The sequence below is a fragment of the Cryptomeria japonica genome, chromosome 8, assembly GCF_030272615.1.
Source record: "Cryptomeria japonica chromosome 8, Sugi_1.0, whole genome shotgun sequence".
Classification (NCBI taxonomy): domain Eukaryota; kingdom Viridiplantae; phylum Streptophyta; class Pinopsida; order Cupressales; family Cupressaceae; genus Cryptomeria; species Cryptomeria japonica.
The window spans coordinates 188,816,802-188,843,121 of record NC_081412.1 but is presented as its reverse complement, the minus strand read 5'-3'; the positions used below and the strand labels follow the sequence as shown (position 1 = coordinate 188,843,121).

General features: G+C 35.2%; 1 protein-coding gene across 2 annotated transcripts in view; it reads right to left on the bottom strand.

Annotated features, from left to right (window-relative positions):
* The window catches only part of LOC131048393 (DExH-box ATP-dependent RNA helicase DExH6), an 86,824-nt gene that overhangs the window by 16,892 nt on the left and 43,612 nt on the right, over positions 1-26,320 (bottom strand). Inside the window, exons 3-5 of one of the 2 annotated variants that reach the window (XM_057982342.2) lie at positions 19,096-19,405; positions 18,823-18,897; positions 18,601-18,645 (exon numbers count right to left, since the gene is read on the bottom strand). In XM_057982342.2, coding sequence (XP_057838325.2) covers positions 18,601-18,645; positions 18,823-18,897; positions 19,096-19,405 — 430 coding nt within the window. Of the gene's footprint in view, positions 1-18,600; positions 18,651-18,822; positions 18,898-19,095; positions 19,406-26,320 lie in introns of those variants that run through there. The other variant, XM_057982343.2, reaches the window with a different exon arrangement.

Genomic DNA, 26,320 nt, shown 5'->3' with positions numbered 1-26,320 from the left:
GCCACAAGTTGTACAAGTCCTTGTTCCAAAAAGGCATTCACTACTTTATCGGCTTTGGAAATAAAATTGTAGACACATCACTATAACCAATCAGGATTCACAGACCCAATTGAGTTTGTCCATCATTTGTGACAGACGGAGAGATTGCAAAATCGGACCCCTAACAAATGCCATTGCAATAAAGCCATTGCCATGATTTAAATAGAGAACATTGCCATCAAGGTAGTTCAGTTTATTACAAACAATGTTGTTACAAGTGTTGCTATTGGAAAACTCCTAATGGACAAGTATCCCTCTATGTTTCTTGGCCTATGCATGACACACTACCTTAATCTAACACAAGAGGGCAGTGAACAACTTGAATGTTTAAAAACGTTTTGCAAAAGCTCATATTGTTACAAAGCTCATCTACAATCACACAAGGGTGTTGTGTACAATGCATAATAAAGAGCAAGGAATTAGTTCAACCAAAGGTGACAAGATTTGCTATGTACTTCCTTGCATTGCAAACTCTTTGTCAACCAAAAAAACGAATTTGAAATGGATGGAATTTGGCTTCACAAATCAAACAAATGGCAAAATAGTGGCAAAGCATATATTTCTGGAATGTCTTAAATCACACACACTAAGCTTATACTTCTAGGCTTAAAAGTGTTAAACACTTAGAGTCTTAAATCACACACACACACTAAGCTTATACTTCTAGGCTTAAAAGTGTTAAACACTTAGAGTTGACTGACATTTTCTAGGCTTAATAAATTGTTTAAGGTGTGTGGTCACATTAAGAATACACTTCTAGGCTTAAAGCCTTAAACACTCAGAGTTGACTAACATTCTTTAGGCTTCATCTGTTGCTTAGTGTGTGTGGTTTAAGGCTGGCCTATTTTCCTATAAGTTTTTGAGATGCAATTGAACAAGTTGTCAAATTTCTAGAACCTCTAGAAAAAATTTGAGGCTACTGGTGGGAATTTTGTGGCCATCAAGCCAAAACTCTTGGACAGATAGTAATGCACATTTTGACTGGTCCATGTAGAGTGGTTTTTTACAACAATGAATGAAAGACTTATTATCCATGCCACAACTGCCACTACACAGCTATAAAAAAATCAAGGTTAAAGTTTTGAAATACTTAGAATCATAATTATAAATAGTACTCATTGTTTTTTCACTTTCAATTGCTAAATCTAATTTCTATATGCACAAAATCAAATACCGTTGAGGAAGACCAGTCAATTGACCTTCACAAGGTTGATTCAAATTTTGAGTGATTTCACATGATGATGTCCTTGATCCTAAGGATTTTGATATCTTAACAAAGGCCAACTTTGACAGTGATGTGGTTCAACAACTTAGTTAAGGCTCTAATCCTAGAGCTCCATTATTAGGACCTATAAACCTCTAGTGTAGCTTGCTTTGTAGCAAAACTGTAGGTTGACCTTGTACAAAGTGGATCGTAATCAAAAATTTCAAAATTGTTAGCATCTAGTTGTTATTTATGCACTATGCAGTAAGCATTATGCAATGCAATGCAATGTGATAAACAATATGAACACAAATGACAAAATCTATACTCCACAATTCATTCAATAACCTCTCAAATTCATTTGCACTCTATATCTCTATGCTATTGAAATCATAGAAGCAAAAATCTCCAAAACAACCCAATTATACCCAATATTTTGCGAATCAATCTTGCTGACAATTTTTCCCCCAAAAAATCCCAATTTTAAAAAATCGTTGAATGCAATTTTTAACAATTTTTTTGAGCCTAAATCATGTAAAATTACATTTGAACCCTTAGTCACCAATTTTAAAATACCGTTGAACACTTTTTTTTTAACAATTGTTTTGACTAAATCACGTAAAATCGCATTTGAACCCCTAATCAATCTCCCGCCAATCTTAGAAACCCTTAAAACTTGCAAAATGACAATATTTTATAAATAATGCAGTCATGTGGTATAGAGCACGATTATAAACAGGAGGTCATCAGGATGTCCACAGAAGGCACAACTAGTTGCAAAATTGCAAGGAGATGGGAGGCAGTGCATTTGAGTCAAAGGTAGGCAATCTTTTTCAGTAACATTGATGCAAATCCATTTTATAACTTCACACCATGTAAAGAGTATTTACATGAAATTCAACCAATGCAAACAAATAGATGAACACCTACCATTTTTATTACCATTTTTAGTACCCATTTTTATTACTATTTTTATGACCCATTTTTATTGACATATTTATTACCCATTTTTTATCAAATCGTGAATTCCCCGTAAATGCCTTGCAAATCTGTTGAGCTAAAAGACCCTATCCCTAACTCAACAGTGACCAAACCAAGGACCTCATCCCTAGTTTGTCAAAGGTAGGAAAAAGACCTCGTCTCTCCAAACCCTACCTCACCCATGAGCCCGGACCCCGTCCAATGACAATAACAAGCACCCCGTCCCTAGTTCGCCAAAGGGTAGGAAAAGACCCTGTCCTTCCAAACCTTAGCACACACTATGGGCTTAGACCTCATCCAGTTCACAAGTACTAGCTGGAATTCAAAATTGATTACTTGGTATATTTGCTAGGCTATTGCTAAATAATATTTCTAGATGGATTGACAATCAATCCCTTGAATAATATTTGAATATTCTTAGGAATAATTCTTGAATGAATTTCTGAAATTATATGTATTGCTGAGTGTATTTATGGAATTCTGCATTGAATTGATGAAATGAATAATAGATGATTGTAAATTGATATTCTAAAATGACTGTTAATTGATTTCTGAATTTGCATATATAGTTGAATGAATTGATATTAAATGATGAATTTCTGAATTGATGAATCTCCATTGATGATTGTTGGATGATTGAATGATTTCCTTTGATGGATTCACGAGTGATTATTTAATAATTGCTGATTTGATGTATTGGTGGGTGATCATTGAATGATTGCTGAATTGATAGAGTGATGATTGAATCTTTGGAATGATCTCTCCTTTATATTTTATTGGTGAAAGAGTCACCACCTTTCACAAGAATTGAGTCACCACCCTTCATTCTTTCCTTTTGAGAATAATAAATTATTTTCCAAATCTCTTGGATTCCTTTATTGCTGAGTGTCATTCTGAATTTCTGCTTTAAATTGTTGTGATCTACATTGATGCCCCTCCAAATGATTTGATTTCCCTTTTATATCTTAAAATTGGGAGGGAGTCCCACCTTTTCACTATTTCTACCCTTTGAAAAAGTCACAACTATTCATCCTCTTTTGAAAATAATTATTTATTTTATATTTTCCCCTAGTCACTTATATTTTTCTCGCTTCCTTTCGAAGTTGATGATTGATTCACTCCTTTTATACCTTTAAACCTCCAGTAGTTGTGACTCTTTATTTCATGCCCTTTGACCATTCATTAAGCTTAATTAAATTTATATTTTTTTATATTTAATTTATTATTAAATCCTACTTCAAAAAGGGGGACATTACAATCCAACATTTTTTCCCATGGGTTTAGTACGGCAAAGTACAAGCACGCACTGTGTGTGTACATGCATATATATATGCACATATGTATATACATATGCATCTATATACATATATATAAACATACGTATATACATACATGTGTACATATATAAATATGTATGTATATATATACTCTACATGTGTGTATATATATGTATATACATATGTATATATGTGTGTGTGTGTGTATACATATGTAGAGTATATATATGTGTGTGTGTGTGTGTGAGTATATATATATTCTAAGTGACATCTATATATATGGAGACCCAAGTTCAAATCCGTAGAGTGACATCTAAGTCGGAATTCTAAGTGTCTACTCTTGTCTTCCAATATTTGTCCTCTTGTAGTAATTTCCAAGTTGTTATCTAAATGTTAATGCTCTTGAGTCTTGAGGAGCAAAGTATTGTATAGGTTGTAAAGAGCTAACAATTAACATCAATTGACAAAAAACACTCGTATGAGTTATATTTGTGGACTATCTAAATATGTATATAAAAATGTTTTTGATTATTTTATTAATTAATATTAAATATAAAATAAATATATTAGATAAATAAAAAAGCTAATAACTTATATTATTAAAAACAAAAGAATAGCTTGCTTGTTTATGGGCGTCACTAGGTTGATCCAAGTCCTTTGAGAGCAAGGGCTGTAATTTGGGAGAAGCCAAATGAGGGGTGGATCAAAGTAAATTTTGATGTGTCGTCAAAGGGCAATCGAGACCCTCGGGTGCACGATGTGTTGCCCGAGACTAGAAAGGTAATATTCTTGCCATTGGCGATAAGAAGCTAGATGATGGTACAAATAATGATGCTAAAGCCATTGCTCGTGGTAAACTTGGCGAGCAAATTGGCTTTTGAACATCTTCATCTTGAGGGTGATTCGCAAATAATTCTAAATGCAATCAAAAATGGAGCAGCTCAAATATGGAAAGTAAATAAAATAATCAATATTATTTGTGACAAATTAAGAACCTTCAAAATTTCAAAATCTCTCAGGTTTATAGAGAGTCCAATTCTATAGAGAGTCCAATTCTGACACTCTCTCCAAATGGGTGGCATCATTTAATCCACGGAATGATGATGTGCAAGTTGATGACTTTTGAGGCATATTTTAGGAGTAATTAGTACGAATGCTTGTTGGAGATGACAAGAGTCTGCAAAATTTAATGTGGCAGGACAAACAAGGTGTGTGGAGTGCGGATGCCATTTATGGGAGGTGATCTACAAGAAAAGTGATTGTTTCTTCTTTGGTGAGGCAGTGACAACAAAAGCATTGTCTCAAAGCTTCCGGCTGATACCGTTGGTTTGACCAATCGAAATGGAAGCAAACTTTAGCCTCCAAACAAGAAAGCAACAAATGGCATTTTGGGGAGCAATTACAGATGGTCGTCTGAAGAAGATCTTTGCCTTTGACGACCCCATGTTCTTTCAGCTGTTGAATATGCTACAAGGAGATGAGAATATGAAGACTGAATACAAGTATAGAACAAATGTGGATGTTGCATTGATGTTCTTGGCTTGGTGCCTAGAGTGGGCGGAAAGGAGGATACAAGGAAAGTAATGGAAACATGTGTGTGAGGTGACTGGTGTTGGGGTCTCAACACCTTCATTGCCTTGTCAATTCCAAGGCATAGATTCATGGTGTGGGGTGGTGACTGGATGGATGCCCCAGATTTTAATCCGCCCCTGCGCCCTTTTTCTAGCAAGCATCATCTAACAAGGAAGAGTGGAGGGCAGAGGCTTTCATTGGGTGGCATTTTCTAAAGGAATATGTGCAGTAATGAGGCGAGTAGTTGCAGCAGGGGATGCTGGAGGAAGCATTGAAGAAAAGAAAATGTCCGAGCTTCAAGAAGGAAGATTACTGTGAGGTACATCAGGAGAAGAAAGTGAAAAAATCTTCAATGTCAATATGTTCATTTATTGTCAATATTTTGTATATCTGATAGATTCAACTGAAGTTGGGTAGTGATATGTGAAAGACTGTAGTTCTGTAGCTATTCGTGTAAGACGGACAGATAGCATAAATCTTGTATAGGAGGTGTTTTGGGTTTTTTGCTGGGGTATAGACAAGAAGTAGATCATTCGGGGTAAAGCCACTTTATCGAAGTTGTGAACATCATCTTGATTATTAATATAAAACCAATATTTCACTGATCAAAAAAAAAAATGAATAGCCTAGCATCCACCATCAAAAGAAAATTGATATGATAAAAATACTAGATAGAGACCCAATGAGCTACAAACTTAGTTGTAAAAGCATGGAGGAGCACTGACTACTGAATTGGATGAGCACAAAGGATGTGTAAAATAAAAATATCCTCTTCCATTTCTCCCAACTTTCTCAACATACCATAGCGTACAAACACAACCTCCACCACAAGTGGCAAGTACAAATGGACTGCTCTCAGCAGATCTTCAAAATGCCACTGTTTTGACCATCCCCACCTGTTTTGACATTTTTTCTTTTTTAATCTTAGCAATGTTTTTAAATCCCACAAGATTCAACCAAGGCACAGCACTCCCACCCTTAATATCCTGGATGTATGTAGCCACAAGGTAACTAGAGCAGCAGGGTTGTGCCCTGGACATCCCCAAGCCACTCCAGTTCCTAAATCAATTATATCTAGTACAGCAAAAAGCTAGATTCCTTAAGGACCCGGTAACTTAGGTTGAGTCTTGTCCATGATCACAAGTTGAACAATGCATTGATTCTCAAAATTGGCCATTCTAATAGAACACAAGTCGACAAGAATGGTACCCACAACAAGAATATGATTGTTGATAATGGTGACAACCTTCCTTGTATGTTGCAAATAAAGATAAATGTTTTGTTGGCCATGCATGTTGATGTCGACCGTAACACTAGTGAAAAGACAAATCAAATCCAGGATCTGTGTCATAACCCTCTTTTTCTATTTTTCTTTTATTGTATAAATATGAAATAATATTTGTTTCTAAACGACTTAAATTATATACGATTGAATAATTTTAATATGACTTATTTTTATATAAATAAAAATATATACATAGAGATATCATTAAAAATACTTTTATATTGATATACGTCATGAATAACATATTGAGCCATATTTCATATTATATATATATATATATATATATATATATATATATATATATATATATATATATATATATATATATATATATATATATATATATATATATATATATATAGAGAGAGAGAGAGAGAGAGAGAGAGAGAGAGAGAGATGATTTAAAATGTCATTTACTTAAATTATTCATTTGAGAGACATGACTTAAAACGTCATTTACTTAAATTAAAATTACGCATTTGAAAGCCATGATTTAAAATGTCATTTACGTAAATTAAAAGTATTCATTTAAGAGCAATGCTTTAAAATGTCATTTATTTAAATTAAAATTATTGATTTTAAATTATATTTATATTTTCTATTATTTCTATAGTAACGAACGATATTAGTATAGATGTCAAATCCTTAAATTCTTTTATGTTCATGGCAAAAATTTGAATATTTAATATATTTCTTTTAGTAACTAAAGATGTGAGTCCATAGGTGCATGCCTTAAAGGCTAAGAATAGAAGAGTATCATATCCTAGTTGGTAGTAAGTTGGTCAGTCTATCATGTCTGAAGGTAAAGGCTAAAAATAGCTTGATGGAGCGAATTAAAAGCAGTAGGAAAAAGTAGATTGGAAACAAGAGGGAGACAACCCAGTCTTGGGGTAATAGGGCACCATTTTCTAGTTTTAGAGGAAGGAGGACAAAGAATCATATGTGGTCAGTCTATCATGTCTGAAGGTGAAGGCTAAAACTAGCTTGATGGAGCGAATTAAAAGCAATAGGAAAAAGTAGATTGGAAACAAGAGGGAGACAACCCAGTCTTGGGGTAATAGGGCATCATTTTCTAGTTTTAGAGGAAGGAGGACAAAGAATCATGTGTAGAGGGGGTAGGAAGAACAAAGGAGGAGGCAGCAGAGAGAAGGAATCAAGAGCTCGGAGCAAAAGGGGAAAGCAATCGGAAGATATGAAAGAGAGAACCAGTGAATAATTGGAATCCATATCTATTAGTTTTCTTTATGTAGATATATGTGACGAAATGTATCTATTGTTATTCTCATTGATCTCTTTATACAAATTCATACCCACGTCCCTGCTATATTCCTGGCCGCATATTTAGTATTGTCGATCTCTCTCCTGATTGACTCCTGTGATCTTATTGCTGCAATCAATTCTGGCTTTTGTCTTTCACATTATCTCCGCAAGCTGATTTTTGGATTTCTTTGGCCACAAGTTTCTCATTACTTGAATTTAGACTCAGCTTCTTATGTCTACCTACGTCTGGTACAAATTTGTACTTTCTTAATCCCCCCAAATTACCTTGAGTTGGGTTTAGTGACCACTGTTACATCTAGAACAAGCATGTTTGCAATCAAAGTTATTAGATTCATAGATATTCCAAATTGTATAACTTGTCAAGCAACAAACATATGCGCACAGCTGCATTTGTATCGCACAAGTGCCTTATTAGAAGAGTAGTATTTGCTGGTCTAATTTAACCAAAGCGGCATGCAAGGTATTCATGCAACCCAAAAGAAGCTCTTAAAGATCACAATAAGTAATGTTGGATCTGCCCTTTCTATTAAATCGATTGTTGTTAAATCCTATTAGATGATGTTTATTGGCATTGGGAGGATACTTAGAAATTAAGATGTTTCTACTTACAATTCATTCGTACTTGAGTTTTTGGCAATGGCTATCTGTTATGACCTTTTCACACATCGCCCCATTGCAAATGGGGACCCCCAATTTTTTTGCTTTTTAGGGTTCTTAGTCGCCAATCTTTGAGAGTAGTTTTTGGGTGATCATCCAAGTCAATCAAAGAGTCAATCATCAAAACGGTGCTTGAATGCCATCAAAGTGCTTATAGAAGGCCCAAAGGAAGAAAAATGCAATTGAGTTGAGTCAATTTGGACAACTTTCTATTTTTGGAAAGTTTTCTTTTTTGCTATTTCCTATTGTTTAGGAAGTTTTGTTTTTGGCACTTTGGGCACAATCCCCGAAATGGCTATTTTTTAAAGTTTTTCCTATTTTTAGGGACCTTTGCTTTTTTCTATTTTTGGAAAGTCCAAGTTAAGCCAGTGGGCTTCCTACTTTCGAAATTGAAAAAAGACACCTCTAAGGTTGAAAATCATTGAAGGATTCATCCAAGTGTTCATGGCAGAAAAAGTTTGTAAATGGGGATGACCATGTCTCAAGCCTATAAAACTCCGCCTTGATGAAAAAGGCAATGTCTTAGGCAATGGCAAAGTCCGCCATGGCAAAAGTTGGAAATGTCTTGGGCAAGCGCCAAGTCCGCCATGCCAAGTTAGCAAAATTTATGACAAAACATGAAGTCCGTCCATGATGGCATGAAGCCAAGCAAAGTCCGTCGAGCACTTGGTCAAAACGGCATAACAATGATGAACACCGCCAAGGATGGCATGAAGCCAAGCAAAGTTCGCCCAGCACTTGGTCAAAATGGCATAATAATCATGAAGTCCACCAAGGCATGAAGGAAATGACTTAAGAGAGAGCAAGTCCACCAAGGGGAAACAAGGAAGATGGCTTGCCAAAGGGTGAAGTCCGCCCAAGGTTGAAGTAAGATGGCATGACAAGGTAGCAAATCCGCCTTGACACTTAGAAGCAAGTTTGGCATGAAACATGGGAAAGTCTGCCAAGGTTAGAGACAATATGGCATGAAATCACACAAAGTCCGCCATGGTCATAGAAAGAATGGCCTAAGGCCATATCAAGTCTGCCATGATCAAAAATGTAATGTCCTAATACATGGTAAAGTCCGACTTAGACAAAGGTTTGACCCAGTTTGGAAAGTTAAGAAGAAAATTTTGCCCAACATTTAGAATTTTTTTTTTCAAAATTTGCCCAACACTTAAGAGAAATTTTCCAAAATGCACATGGATAAGTGTGAAGTGGCACCCATAATCAAGAATGGAATCTATGTGAAGTGGTGCCAAGGGCAGAATCAGAAACTTTCTTTCGAAATCTTTTTAAGAGGATTAACTTGCCATTTCGAGGAGGACGAGAAGAAGGCTAGGTTCGATGTTTCTGCCCAAGAATGTAAAGATGCTAAAATGAGCAAATTCTTCAACCACATATAAATTTTAACTTGTTATTTTCAACTTCGTTCTTTCTCAGATTCGAAAGTGAAAGGTTTTTCTCTCCCAAGGTCAAGGAAGAAGATTTTTTAGGATGAAAAGTGAAATTTCTCAGTAAAGGAAAGAATTTATCAGGAATTGTTAGAAATGAAGGACAGATTTTCACCAAAATCAGTCAAAGGTATAAATTTCAAAAGTTCAAAAATCTGAATTTTGGACTGATTTCCTTCATTCTTCACTTATTTTCATTAATTTTACCAAGTTTTGGACAGATTTCTTCCATTTTTACAGTCTGATTTTCACATAAATTTAATCTTATGACAGGCTGAAGGTCAAAAATTAGGACAAAAGAGTCCAAAGCAAGGGTTACAATTTTGAAGTTTATTGAAATTAATGTTAATTTTCCATGTTTCTTGCAGGTAGTTGATGACCACTTAAGGAGGGCTTTCGAGAAAAGTCCAGATGAAATTTGCTAACAAAGGAATGCAGCCTGAATCCAAAATCAATTCCAAGTGGAAAAACGTTGGAGACACCAACCTTGGTCACATAGATTTCAAGGATTTTAAAAGAAGAATGTACGGGTAGGATGGATTCTTACCCACACCAATTGCTCGACGAATGATGAGGAATGGCATAGTCCAGGCAGCTGGATTTCCACTAGCTCTGGAATGTGCTGAGCTGATGGTTGAATGTGCAAGGCACTATAATGCCCAAGAAAAGCATATCATTGCGCCGGACGGGAGAGTATTGGCTTACCTCAGAGAATTGGCTATTCAGGAGGCATTCGGAATTCCAAGCTAGAACTGAACTTCATTCAAAACCAAGGAAGAAATCGCAAAAATTTATGAAGATCAGTTCGAGCCTTGTGCGACAACTGTCAATAAGCTGTGGCTGGAAAAGCCAAGGCCCACCCTTAAAAAGGTGCCAAAGAAGTTGCTTCGCACTGATGTCAAGGAGGATTATGGGGACATTATTTTGCTGCTGAATAGAGTAATGGGCAGCCCTCAAGGTGCGCCTTTTGAGACTTGGATGTATTACTTTATTGACGAGATCACTTCAGGGATCAAAATGTTCAATTGGTCTCAGATAATCAGCAACAACCTAGATGAACAGTTGAGAAATTTGGAAAGGACAAGGTTCTTTTACATGAGTTCCTACATTATTTACCTATTGGCAAAGAATTATGGATACACCGGATTAATTTGCAAGGGTGTAGTAGGTAATGGCGAGAATGAATTCAAAGCCTATGACTGTTATCCACAGCTGCAACTTCATGAAAAATCCCATTTCAAGCGAGTAAATGATGCATTTTTAATGTACATCACTAGGATAATGCAACGAGGAACTCATCAGAGGCTCACTCAAGAGGCCAAAAACTTGATAAGCAAGTATGGATCCTGGTTTATCAATTATCTGAGATTCACATATGTGAGAGTCCAAGGATTTACCAGATGTCCTTACCGACTTCCAATATATCCCACCAATAGAATGATATTGCTTGAAGTTCTTAGGCAATTGGAGACATATGAGGGCTTTCAAAGAGCAAAACACAAGACTGCAATTTCCTCTCCATTCTTTACTAGAAAAATGGTTGAATCCTTCTCATCGGCATAGGCAGCTGAAAGTGCAAGGTTGGAGATGCAGTGGTATCCCTTCATTTTCTACCAATCCAAGGCTAATTTTGATCTCTACAACCATATTGGATTAGTGAATGGAGAGAAGTACAGGCATAGAGTAGATTTCGAGGACTTTTGGGCAAATGCTATGGACAAATTTGATGTCAGGAAAAGACTATGGTCCAGATTACCTGTAAACATGATCAAAACAACCGAGCTTTTTCATGTACCTGACCAGCTAGAGGATGATGGAGAGTACACACAGCCACGCTTTGATGAGAATAGGCCTCTTCCCCCTGTGAAGTGTTCAGAATCAAAACTCGCAGATTTAACCACCTTGATGCAGCCAGTTGTCAAGTATTCACAATGGTGGGTTGATCAGCAAGTCAAGGAGCTGAAGCGAAAGAATATGACTCACTTATAACTTAATGGGCACAATGGAATCATATTCTTCTAATGAAGAAGTATCTCAAAGTGTCGGGCCAATTGAAAGCATTAATTCAAGGAAAAGGAAGTAAGCAGTCGATGACTCTACGAGGTCAAAAGGGAAGAAAGATGTGAATGAGGAACCTGCTGAAAAAAGGCAGAAATCAGCCCCCTCCCATTATGCTACATCTAGGAATTTGGATAGCATATTGATTCTTGAGGATGAATCATTGGCCAAGATAAGGATTCCTTCTCCATCCATGAAGAGAATGTAGAATCAATCCAGCAGGAAGATCAAGAACCTCCATCTCCTTCAAACACAGAAATACTTGAGTCAAAGAATGATGAGATGGATATCCTGGACGAGGGATTCCAAGAGGGGATGATTTCCGCTCTTCGAGGGGTCGAGGATAATCTGTTTGAAGAAAGTAATCAGGAAGAAGAAGGTATTGAACAGTCCACAATTCCTAATTGGTTAAAAGAAAGAATGAAAATAAAAAGCACCTATGAAAGTACAGGAAGAAGATGACACAAGTGATTTCTTGGCCAGATTAGAGAAGGTGGCAGTAAAGAAGACAGCCAAGAGATTTTCCACGATTCAAAGGGATGAAACGGGTTGTCGTTCAGTTCAGATTGTTGTGCCGAAAGTTGATAAGGCAAAGGAAGACATTACTCCTCGGAGTATGAAATTACCACTATCAACTTACGACCAACCACCAAGGGTCAAGAAGTTGAAGACTTGGACAATTCAATCACTTCCATCAAGGCAAGACTGGAAAAGGAAACAGGGAAGAAAAGAGGATACAAGAAGGAAACTGAGCGCCTAAAGAAGTATATTCAGCATTTGGTCAATCCTATTGCTCAAGGAGATGTAGTGGCCCCTCCACTTTTGACTCTTCCTCAAGAAACAATTAGAGATTTGGAAGAAGGAAAGGTGATAGCTAAAGAGGCCAAATAATGGATGGCAAGCAACAGTGAAGAAGCTGCCACATTTGTGGAAAATAATGTTGACGTATGGACGGACTTCTTCTATGCTCTCCAGAATTCCAAACATGGCAGAAACATGGGAAGACCCACATGATATTCAGGATAGAGTAATCCCATGCCTAAGGGTGTTGAAAGTAGTTTCCAAGCAAGCACTGATAGATGGACAAGTAATTGCAGCTGGTGTTGTATATGATTTCAACACATGGTATTGGGCATTAATTGCACGAAGTGAAGTCCTAGAAAGAGTGAAGGTTGATGGTATGTTAGAACATAATGTTATTAGGGATCACATCCTTATAACATTTATATATAATGTTCTAATATAAGGGATCACATCCTTATAACATTTATATATAATGTTCTAATATAAGGTTCTAAAACCTTATATATTATATGCTTTATAAGCATATCCCATTTGAAATAATTATAATCTAATAACTATTAGATTATTGATTATTTATGGGTGGGGATTATTGAAAAGGTGTGACTAGTGAAGCCACCCTTCCTCCTATATTTAAGGAGGTTCTCTCTTATTTGAGAGGCGTGTGAATTTGGAGCTTTATGGTGAGTTGTATCACTATGCACAAGAGGTATTATTGGCCATGTGGAAGTATTGGAGGAGTATCCCCAGGTTCATGTCTATTTTATGATAGACTATATATGTAAGTGTTTTAATTAAATGATGCTTTATGGGGTTTTTTTACCCAAAAGGGTTTTCCCCATGTATATCTTGTGTAATGTGTACATTTATGCATGTATGTTTCTCATTTCATTTACTTTATGATCTTGTAATGATTAGTATCCTAAGATCCTAATTTCTAACATGGTATCAAAGTTGAAGAGCTGATTAGAGAAATTCAGAACAAGATTTTCCTTGTGGCTACTGATATACTTGGGAAAGAAACCATTCGGGAAAAAATGATATGCAGGTGGAAAATCTTAATATCAAAACTTAGGAGGAAATTTTTCGCCATCACTAGACCAATCCTGAAACAGAATTTGACTAAGGCATCGAATTTCTTGTCCATCGGGGATGCTTTCGCCACATATGCAGATGACTTGGACGGAATGGAATTCAAGGTGAATATGTTGCCACATGTCACGATGGAAGAGGTCAGCCCTACTATGTCCAGGTTCATCGAACATTTGTTGTGGAAAGAGGATAAGGATGCACCTTCCTCAAAGATAGCTCCTTGCACCACTTGTTTTTCATGCATTACTTCTTGTTGCTATTATGGGAAACCCTAATTAGGTTAGTTATGTTTAGATCTCGACCGTTGAAATTAATTGATCTCGGCCTTTTATTTGTTTTCTGAAACTCTTTATAAACTCCTCTTCTCTCATTTTATTGGCTGAAGAGATTTATGAGATTGTTGCTAAGAACTACTTTGATAATAAAAGTTCATTTGCATTTTGTTTTGAATCCTTATTTTTATCACTTGGTTGCATGGTTTCATGTTTTCTTCAACATAGAATAGATTTGCTTTACAAAGTTGTTTGATGAATGAAGGATTTGATAGTATAGATTGGTGAAACTATTGCTCATACTTTTTTTGAACAAATGATTTTTGTTCATTGTGTAAAGTTGGCCTAAGCTTATATTGTGGATGTTTTAACTTCTAATTTGGATAAATATTGTTCGTTGGATGGTATTATTCACAGTATGAAAATATTTAGCACAACCCTTGAAGATTGCACTTACTTTGTGTAGTTGTCCTTAGTGTGGCGAAGCAAAGTGTTGTTAGTTTCACCTAATCTTTACCGTCTCTTGAGTTCTTAGGAATAGCATAGAACTTCTAAACCCTTCACCTTTTTATCCTTTTTTTTTTTTGAAATCCAAAATTGAAAATGCCCCAAAAAGATAAAATCTATTGTCAAATCCATGTAAGTCCTAACTTGAAAATCATATCAATTGAGCATAAGTCCCCCTTGTATTTCAGCAAACATCACCAAGGAGACTATATCCAACGTAAAGCCGCTTGTTCGCACATATAAACCTTGGAGTCGCCATGTGATCTTCATGCAATCTTAGCACACATAATGATTTTGATCAAGAGAGGATAGAGTGTCCTTGGACATTTTATTTTGTGTTTGGTGGGTGATAAAAGGCACACCAACACTACCCATTGGTATTCATTTTATCTGAAATTTCACCACGATCTCTTATTCTCTATATTGCGAGACCACTACCAATGCTAGACTTAAATCATTTGTAATCCATTTTCCTTATTTATGTTATTATCAAAAATTCTATGTTGCACAGCTCGCATTATTCACTGTCATTCTAAGGACAGTCTTCCCCTTCATAGTCATTGGAACTAATAATCATCTCTACATGTTACTTTTATCATAAGGCACACAGACCTAGTTGAGCCATCTGTTTAAACTAATGTTGTCTATCCAACATTACTCTACTTTCATAAGTTATTTAAATTAAGTATTGTCTTTTAAATTGTTTGAAAAATATCTTGTGGAGTTCAACCAATTTAGAGTTCAAAATGCTAACTAGAAAGATAGAAATCAATATTTTATCAAAAGAATTATCATTTATATGATCATAGGTTGGATAATACTCTTTTGATTGAAGTTTAAAGCATATATACATCATTATACATATAATCAGATCTAGAATTCATGTAAGTAAATCCTTAAATGATTTAATGCATGTCAATATCTCTTTAGAATAACTTGTTATTGCCACTTTGTTCTTTGCAAAATCTGCAAATTATACAAAAGCTTAATCTAATATTATTTACGCTTCATCTATTGAATTATGAACATTAACAAGAATATTTTAATCAGATATAACTTCATAAAATTTGATTAGAATTTAGACAAAAATGTACTTCAATTCAGATTTTTCCTACCAACAAAAATGTCTTTTGATAGATTACAACGGGACAAGTGCGTAATAATAAAAGTATTCAATTAGAGTCAACTTACCAAATTAGTATAATGACTAAATGTATCTTTTATCAAGAATGTTTTAAGTAAATATAAATAAATATTATTATAAATATTAACTTAGTTAAAATTAGCATTTCACTAACCCTTTTGAAATAAATAAGGACTCTTGTTAACATTGTAAATGTGTAATTACAAGTTATATCAAAGGAAACTAATTAATTTGAGACATGTTTAAAAGGACATATTGTTATTTGTTGTGTTGAACATTAGATTTTGGAGAATTAATGATGTAAATGCCTGTATCCGCAAGAATTGGGTTAATATGCCAAGCATTTTAAATTTTTGTTTACAAATAAGTTCTTCCATAGATTTTATTATTGCCTTGAAATGTTGTTGTAAAACTTTTGCTCATGATTGAATTTGTCATTTGTACAAATGACAAATTGATTAAATCAGACAAACCTTGATGAAATTGTCATTGATACTAATCCTTGAATGTAGTAACTAATGATAAAAGTGATTTTTAGATGTAGTTTTAGATCAGAAACTTTGTCTGGATGGGTGCTGAATATTGAGAAACGGAAAAGAGTAGATTTCTACTTCAAATCTATTCGTCAATAGTCAACTTAAAAGTTATTGGTAATATTTACTATTTGATTGTTATGCATCATATCTAGCCACCCTACCAGCCTTAGCCGTCACTGGGGCAGCTCAAGCCGATGAAGGAGTTCAAACCGTCGTCTCTGCAGTAGGCCTCCTCTGTGGGTTTCGTATATGTATCTGTACCTAGCACTGAATCTGCAACATATAGCTCTAGATCCAAGTAGGACCAATTTCATCTGTTGATCCTGAACCAACAGAAGATTGGGTGGGTGGCAGGATGGGCCCCTACCATTCTAAAGGGTAGTAGGCCCCCATGCCTGTTGAAATAGTAGCTAGCTCAAATACCTATTTATTGTATTTTAATGTTGTCAATGACAATTAAAATACACATGTATTATCTATTATGTAAATCGAACTTAGGGTTGGGCCCAAATACATGTAACTTGTAATTATGTCTTGCTTGGGCAAGACCTATATATAATTTAACGTGTGGATAGGACATGCCCTATAAATCTAACTTGTAATTTGGTCTGACCCTAATTGGGCGATGTAACTTGTGGTCCTATATTGAATGTAACTTGTACATAGGGTAGGCCCAATATGTATTTTGAGCGATTATGTAATTGGGTTGGGCTCAAACTCATGTAGCGTGTGGTAAAGGCAATCAAGCAATAACGTCTTAATAGGTCAAGACCTATTTGGACGATATACATAATATTATTATTAAATTAACAAGGCAAGCCGACTTGAGACTTGACACCACAAGTCAAGTATATAAGCAAGTTATTTGCATAGCATAACGAATCAATTTACATACAAGGCGAATCATTCTTAAGGCTGTCAACACATGTAATATGCTCTCCAACATTTGGCGATCTCTCTCTCTCTCTTGTGCGAACTTGCTCCTCAACCATTGTGTGAAGGCTGGCTGTTAGGTGATGCTATCAAGATCTTGCGAAGCTAATGAAGACTTGCCTTGAGCAAATTTGATGCTGATGATAAGGGCTGCAATCTCCATTATCATATAAAGAGGAATTCAGATCTGCTATCTTGCTGGTTGAACAGCAATCTAAGATAAGCAACTTGCCTTGTAATTGCCTACATTTGAGATAATACACATTGAACTTTGTGGCTGGGTTTTTCACCTCCAAGAGGGAGGTTTTCCCAGGGTATTGGTGTGTCTTGTTTTGTGTTTTTTATTGCTGTTACTGTTCTGTTATAACCTGATTACTTAAGATTAACATCTGATTGCTTAAAATTAACAACACCAACAGCGGATAATCAAGTTTGGCAGCGGATAATCCAGTTTGGCAGCAGATATTGCAGCAGATACGGAATGCATTTCTGGAGTTCCAAGTTGCCAATCAGCCTCATGCAGAGCCAGGTATTCTTCAAACGAAGGATTGTAGGGTAGCAAATGCTGCATGGTTGGGAGGTAAAGTGCTCCAACATTGTTCTCACCCAAGGTCACTTAAGTTTTTGTATAGATTAATGGTTTAAAAGTTAGACCGGCCAAAGGGTCTTATTGTAAAAGGGAAAAGTAAATTCCCTATTTTATTTCCAAAAATGTGAACATTGTGTTGAATAATTAATAAATTATTTGATTTTACTGCTTACTATGGTGCACATGATTTGATCATTTAAGTATTTTTTCGATTTCTTTTCTAGTTAGGTCATTACAATCTGCTTGCATTCTTAATAGATTTATGTCCTGGGGAAGCAAGCAGAGCAACAAACATGATTAGCAAGTTTCACAAAATCAAAATTGAATTGGACAGCCTGTGTTATCACATGGAAATGTTGAACATCCATGGAACGACAGTGGTTAATATGGATGCTTATAGTTGTGGGGTTGCTGGTTCTAGAAACATGATTCCAAACAGAACATTATAGACAAGGACAATGTGAATGCGACATTGTTAATCATGAATGGAGGCTTCTGTACTGCTCTTAAAAAAGGTTTGTATCTTAGTACCTGAAAAAGACAAAGAATGTCCTTCTTGGTCAAGATTAACATTTTATTTCTATATACCCTTTTAGACGTACTTTTTTCCACTTTGATCAATCTGTATTTTACTCATAGAAAAAGGATTCGAAACTTTTCTAATTCAAAGACTTCAAGAGTTTTCTGTAGAACATTATTTATTAAAACCACCACATGCATATTATTCTTATTCTCAAAATACTCAGAAACCTCCTTCACATCCCACATGTTTGTAAATATCAACTATCAAGCTTAATGGAACCAATTAAAAATATCATAACATCCTTAAACACTTAAAACTGGGAGCAATATACAAAGCAAATATTTTTCAAATGATACTCAATGCAGACAAAAAAAATCAGTTTTGTTTTAAACCAAAACATAATTCATACAAACCTGGGTTGTTTTACCACAGCCAGTTTCACCTGCTATAAGCACGACCTGTTCTGGAAAAAAAATAAGACACCGCCGATGAAAGATCGAGTTATTTTGAAGCCTTAAGGCAAAATATTCAAACATGTCTATCAATATGTGTAGATGCAACGTTTTATTTCTCTGGCACAGATTCGACAAAAGGCTACAAAAAACTTAAACAAAAGCTGACACACGATAATTAACCTGGTTAGAGTCCACTGCTGAAGTAATTGTATCCTTGAAAGATGAAATTGGTAACTTCAATCTTTCATTTGCTATCTGTCACAGGGTGTATAAGTATATAAGCAAAATAAATTGCATTTGTAGATGTCAAACAAAGCAGTGGATTAACAGAAATCATCTTGAGTCATTATAATTAAAATATGTTTTCTTTTCTGTCTATGCCAAAATACTCAAAATGGTGACGAGGTTTAGAAATCAGATAACACTAATATAATCCCAGCTACTTGCACAAACCTGTTGCAAAGCTGGGGATTTTTGAAGTCTAGAAACAAGCATATTCACTTGGGTGGCAATTTCGGATTGAGTCATTGAAGGCTTGCAAAAACTTAGTTCTGGTGTTCTGTCTAGCTTAGTAGGTCTCTTCAATGCTGCAGTAGATTCCTTTGTTTTTCCAGTAAACTCTTCCTCTCTTGGAGGATATCGCGAAAAAAGTTCACGGAGGACACCTTGTGTCTCAACAGAAAAAGATAAAGGTGTTGCATGAGATTGGCCCTTCTGTGACGGACCAGTTTTATAAACGGAGACACGTCGGTTACTTCCTTTTCTGCATAAAATAAACAAAACCTTCAATTACCATACATGCATCTCAATGAAAGACAAGGGTAAAGTAGAAGAATAATCCAGAAGATTTTGTTATCTCATAAAATGACGATCCCTTAGTTTAATGGACCAAAAATGACTGATTCTAAATGAATTTGCTAATGCAAAGAGAATACTCATTAAACAATTCAAGAAATCACTTTTTGAGCCACTTGCCTCAATAATCAGTTGTATCATTACTGTTACTTAAAAAAAAATTAACAGTACATGTAGGACTTACTTATAGGCCTTTATAAGATTGCTCATTCCAAAATTTATGAGAGTTTATTTTTCAACCCATTCAATATAGGCTAGTTGTCTTCAAGAAACTTCACAATTCAAAAGCATAAAAAGATAACACAGCTGGCTCCATACCATGTTATACTTAACTTTGCAATCGCAAAAACGCAGATATATATAAACAACACATTACCACATGTATAATCAGTACATACCTTTTCTCTCCCAACATGAAAGCCATAAAACCTGTGAGTGAGTTACATATAATAAATGTTGTATTTCTGGACACAAATTTTCAGTCAAAACTCATGGATTAATGAAGCATTGAGGTTATCCACCAACATTACATTTCCAATAATTAATAGCTTACCCGTACTTGGCAAAATTTTCTCTCAGGAATAAATCAGCAGACCAAAAGATAAATGTTTGGGGAAAATTTGGGTTAAGGTTAGGGAAAAGTAAGATTATGTTACTAAAAAAGGTAAGAAAAAGGTTGCTACATAAATCAGAAAAAAGAAAACAAAAACACATTTCAATCACACTTTTTTGGTCAAAACTCAGTTTGACCAATGTTAACTTAAAACCTGTTCCTTAATAAAAATATAATCAGTCTCCAGCCTAAGTACTGATTAATTGCATTTTATTAATGATTTCTCCAGCCATGAGTTTACCAATGAATTCAGAGAGCCCACAGGGACTGTCAGGAAGAGTATGATAAGTTTACACGTCTCCTCTTTTATGGAAAATTTTATAGATTTTATAGCACTAATATTTTATTTTCTGTAAAATAATATTAATGCATAAAACTTATAGGCTTGCATCTAAAGCACATATTACAAGAGCATGTTGCCATGAACAAATCAGAACAATTCAAAGGTATGTCTTGAGCGAGACTAGTACCTACCATGCATACAAACATATCAATTAGATTCAGTTTCAGAGGAGAACATTTAATAGACATTAGTACTATCCCTTTTTATATCCTTGTATAGTACAAAATTGGGAAGCCAGTTCAATCCTCAGTGGTATTAAGGATGACTGTTTTATATAAAAGCTAATACTCCGTGCAGGGAGTACATAGAAATCACACCAACTTTACAGGAACATCTGCCATTTTGAGGAAAGAAACCAATCTTAAAAATCCTCATAAGCCAACTCTTAATTGCAGACCAAAAGAGTCCTGACCTGAGAAACCATCCTTCCTATTGAAAGCATTAATAGTGAAAACTATCAGTAATAATAATTTTTTCATAATAGAGTAAATACATATATGAACACAAAAATAATGAAAATAATAAAAAAGAAAAATAAAATAATGAGGAGAAAAAGTAGTTTATTCATCACGGCCTTAACAGCAGTTTCTCCATTGCCTGTGATATTAACAGATGGGGCCAACTCACCTTTGGTTCTAACAAAACAAGCTTGAATACTTCCAAGAGCTTAATAAGGACATGACATAAGAGCATATACCACATGTCCTGCAACTAAAAGGCCATCACAGTGCATCTCCACCACACTTATCCAAGTGGATGTCTGACAAACTATAAAACACTGTTAAGGTCTTACCAGGGAGCAGTTGAGTATTAATGATATGCTGCAAGGCTTGTAACCATTTGAAGAATGATGCCATTATATTATCATGTGATGTTGACTTTTGCATATGTTGTAGAATGCTAACAAGATGAATTCTGGCCAATTAACAGTTGGTTTGATCCTGTACTTTTTTAGACAGACAGAGAGCTACTTACCAAGGTATGGATCGCAGATCTACCAGTTTGATATGGACTCCATGTACATAGAGCATTTGACACCAAGGCTCTTGCAATGCTATATTCCTATGTTGCCGGTCCATGAAGATCTGCACCCAGATCCAGGTCTGATTTGAACCAGGTTTGCAGTTCAGTTCAGCATGCAATCAGAGTCATCCTGGGAGCATGCTGTGTGAACCCAAAATGAGCAAACAATTTTTTTTTCGTTTTTGCTTTTTTCATATATTATATCATTTTTTCCCTTCACATTTTAAAAACACAAAAAATAAAGATAAAAACCCTCCTGAAACAGCACCATTGCAGAAAAGAATGCATTAGGTGTCAGATGTTACTATCTATCAGCAACAAATAAATGTGCCTTCAGGGTTTTTCTTGAAACATACCGGAAATGGATTATGCCCAACTTATCATTGATCAAGCGGTTGAGTGATCTGTTCATTATGACAACAGAGCAGTAGGGCATCTATTCTTGATTCGTGATCTGCAATGTCCCAATCCATGCCCCACTGTTCCTCCACGAACCATCAAGTTTGATGAATGAATGAAGCAACACATAAGCCAACACTCAACATGAAAATATTAGGCATGGCATCACCCATAACCAAATTGTTAGTTATTTCTACGCTGGTTTGGCAAGAAGAGATTCAAGAGCTTGCTTTAGGGGCCCACATGTACCCTGGGTTTGAGTAGTAACACATTGCATAACTTGTTCCATTACAACTGCTTCCTGATGATGTGTAGGTGGGTATTTGAGGCCAAGACATTTCTAGTGAAGTGCATCTTACGAATAAACTATCAAATTACTCACAATCATATATTGGGAGCCATAGTAGCAAAAATCTTTCTCAGGATTGAATTAGCTTTAAAAAAATGATCAAGATTTTTCAATTAATGGGGAAATTAAAAACTGCTTTAGTTTTCATAAAATTAAAGAAAAATGCTGTTTATTTTTTATATTCCATGACAAATTTGGATTAAAACATGAGATTGCATATAAAATTAAGATTGAATTATGATTTCTGATTCAATTGCAATTTTCCTGTGCCTTGGGATTCACGCCTCAGTCATAACAAATCAGCAATATAATTCAGATCAGATCATCAACCAGTCCGAGCCACAATTACTCCAATTTTTTCCAAATAATTGCAAATGGAAGCTAGTGATTTAATCGCTCTAGGGTCTCACTAGACAATAATGTGAATGAATATTCAACATTTCTATAGGGAGTACTAAAAGCTGATAAACTAGTAGAAGCCTATTTACATCTTGTTTACTAGCTTGCATTTATCTAATACTTACCTATTTAAATGTTGTTTACTAGCTTGCATTTACCTAATACTAGGACTTGCACCTATAGGAGGTTCAAGTGATATGCCCATATAGGATATTAAAGGTAAAATATAATTATATTTAATATTACATAATTGGTCATATTATGTGTCTGCTTTCTCTTTTGGTAGTATAGATTGGAATGATTTGATTAAAGATATTATATAATGGATTAAAAAGATATCAATGAATAAATTCAGAATGTGTGGTTTGTTAGCATGGAACACCCAGCAAATTAAAGTGCTAGGCTGTTTAAGGCTTTCCACCAAAAATTCCTTCATTTAGCAAAGAAGTTCATCTAATTGTGAATCAATGAGGTCACAAACAGGGACCTCATTGTCATGTACCAGCATTAGTTCCTCCCTTTATAATCACAATTATGTAATCAGCAGTTAATCAGACTAATCAATTATTGAAATTTATAAATATATGGCTCATTTGTTTTATTCAAAATTAACATCGAGTATTTATTGTGTTGATCAATATATGTAATAAATGAATGTATAAATAATTAAATGTGCAGATAATATCAGTATATATAATAAATGAATATATAAATAATTAAATGGGTAAATGACTAATATTCATTTTAATTAACTGTTAAATTAATGAAAGTTTATAGAAGGGTTTCAATTCCCATAAGAGAAATATTATTTCCAACTAGGAAGACGTCTCTCCCCCAAACCATCGTGCCTTCTCTTCCACAATAAAGAGGAAGCATGGCGTGGATATGAGGGGAGGGAGAATATAGGAAAAAATAAGGAAACGCTACTGCCAAGGAGGTATCGGATCTTAAACATTTGCCAATTACTTTCTGCTATACCACGAACAGGTAAGGATTCATTCCTCAAGTACACAGCAACTGTTTAATTTACTATGGTTCTTACTGTAGGAACTGAATTAAAATATTAAGGAATAAGGAAATGTTCATGTTTATAATTATAAACTATAACAGTTCTGAATATATGTATATATTGTTGTTTGTATGTAACTGAGTTGATATGCAGATAATTCATTTAGGTTTATTGCTGTGTATCAAATAAATAGTTTAGAATACTGTTTTAATTCTATCTTGGCAAGAGCATTGGAGAGGGTATCCGGTGGTAACGAGGGGCTGTCATGTGGTCAAAGGATCCATGAAGCCAAGGAGCCAGTTACCATCTCCATGCTAGTCTTTCCAAGACAGAAAAAATATAAGTGTCTTAAGGTATAAAAGTCTGAAGGGGTAGTGTTGATGTGTTTTTCATGCACATGCGAACACAGAATAAAATACCCAAAAGTATCTTATCCTCTCTTGAACAAAGTTACTCAAATGTTGAAGATTCGCTTAAGGATCACTTGAGACAACTCCAAGGCTCTTGTATGTCAGGTCTTGATGTGTGGATAAGCTCGTTGGTTTGATGTGATTTTGCTGGAATCACAAGGGGACTTACGTTGAATTGTTGAATGCTTGAATCGTTGGAACTTAGATCCTAACTACGCGCTTGGATAATAAAGAAAGAGCAAAAGACATAGGGTTTAGGGAGTCTATTCTAATCCTAAGAATGCAAAAGAATGGGTGAATGATTCAATGGAATCCTACTGGGCGAGGTATCACCATCAATTTGAACAATTTGACACAAGCTCAGTGCAATCTTCTAAGAGATAATTCAAAGATATTCAAATCATTATTGTCAAACATTGATTATCATCCAAGTTAATGAATAAACAACTGTCGTATAACAATTTGAAGTTAAGCTCATATCATTCCAGTTGACCATGCAAGGCACACTTACAATCAACAAAAGGCTAGTGGTATGGACTAAACGAATTCCACACAAATACATTCAACAAATTCTTCCATTCAATCTAATCAACATGAAAGCAAATGAGAAGTAGAAACCATGAGACTTGTTGAAATAATACATTTCACCATAACTTCAATGAAAAGAGTATCTCATTTACAAGTCTTTAACAACAATTTCTTCTCCTGCTAATCTATTATAACTTCTATTCTATCTTCTATTCTATTCTTCTCCTACTACTATTTACTTTTACAAATGAAGAGCTTGAGCCTTTTTTAATGCTCTCAATACAATTCAATGGCTTAGATCAATTTGAGATCAATGACCGAGATTTTACAATGAAAAGCCTAATTAAGGTTTTCTACAACAAACTCAATTCTGACCAATGAAATAATTACAACACTTTGGCATATGTCAGCTTTGGAATATTCGACCAATGAATAACTGGAGTAGGTGCCTTGAAGTTTGTGCCATCATGGACAAGTCAGGTTCATTGCATCTAGACGTGCTAATGTGGAACTTCTTTGATTGGTCGAGATAGTGACTGGGATGCCACCTCAACTTGCTCTCATATACTTGGTAGATCATCATGAAGGAATATTTCTTGATACTCAACATTATCCAAATTCAACAGTGATGATGATATTCTAACTTTGATTAACTCTTCTGAAACCATCCTCTTGAATGCTTCAATCATTGAGGTGCAAGGTATAGATCTTAGTTTTGAAGTATTGATGTTGCCTTGGAACGAACTCTTGATGTCACCACTGCTTCTCTCCTTTGGAATTCCTTCTAGATGACTCCCTTCATGTTGTTGATTCTTTCAATGCATCAAACCTTGAATAGTTGGATCATGCCCTTGTACTAGTGAATGTTTCTTGTGTAGTCACCTTCTTATGCTTGTTTATGAAGTCCCCTTGAGGATATCTTCCTTGTAACTTGATTTTGATGTTGAAATTTTCTCCTTAGGACATTTGTTTTGATCCTCCTCCAACATGATCTCCTTGATTTCTTTGTTCATCTCCTTAGGAAAGGCCTCTAGAGGAATTTCACCTTGAGAGTGGAGCACTTGAAGTTCACTCCAATTTGCATGCACATGAAGTTCGTTGTTACATCCCACTTGTGCTCTAGTTATTAATATGCAGTGTTTACGCCATGATACATGTTTGCCCTAGTGCAATTATGCTAAACTTGGAAGATGTTTAACGTGCCCTAGTTTTCATGTTTAAATGGAATGAATGTGCCCTAGTTTTTCATGCTTTAATTGATGAATATGTTCAAATGTTTATGCATATTTGATTGATGTCTATTATGCTTATAATGATGATTTGATGGACTTTAATTGGTAAATTGATAAATTTACAGTTAACACTGTGACATGATGTTTTACCTTTGTCAATGAATTATGAATTGTCAAAATAAGACAAGATTTTGGATCTAACTGATTTAATTGGCCAAATGTGTGCAGGAGATCGTCGTCCTCCGCAAGAGAGGGAAAGTATCATTAGGTCAGGAGGTAAAGGAAAGAAAGAACTCAATGCCATCTGAAACCCTAACCTTGGCCAAGTAGACTTATGTTTGACCGTGTCAAACCTTGTTGGTCATCGCGTCAGGTAACCCTAGATGTTTCTTGCAGAGGTTTTAGAGTACATAACCCTAGGTTATGTTTGCGTTTTGAGGTAACTCGTTATTATTATTTTTAAGGAATCTATAATTAATTATTATTTTAAATCTCGCAAAGGCTCATGATTTATCATG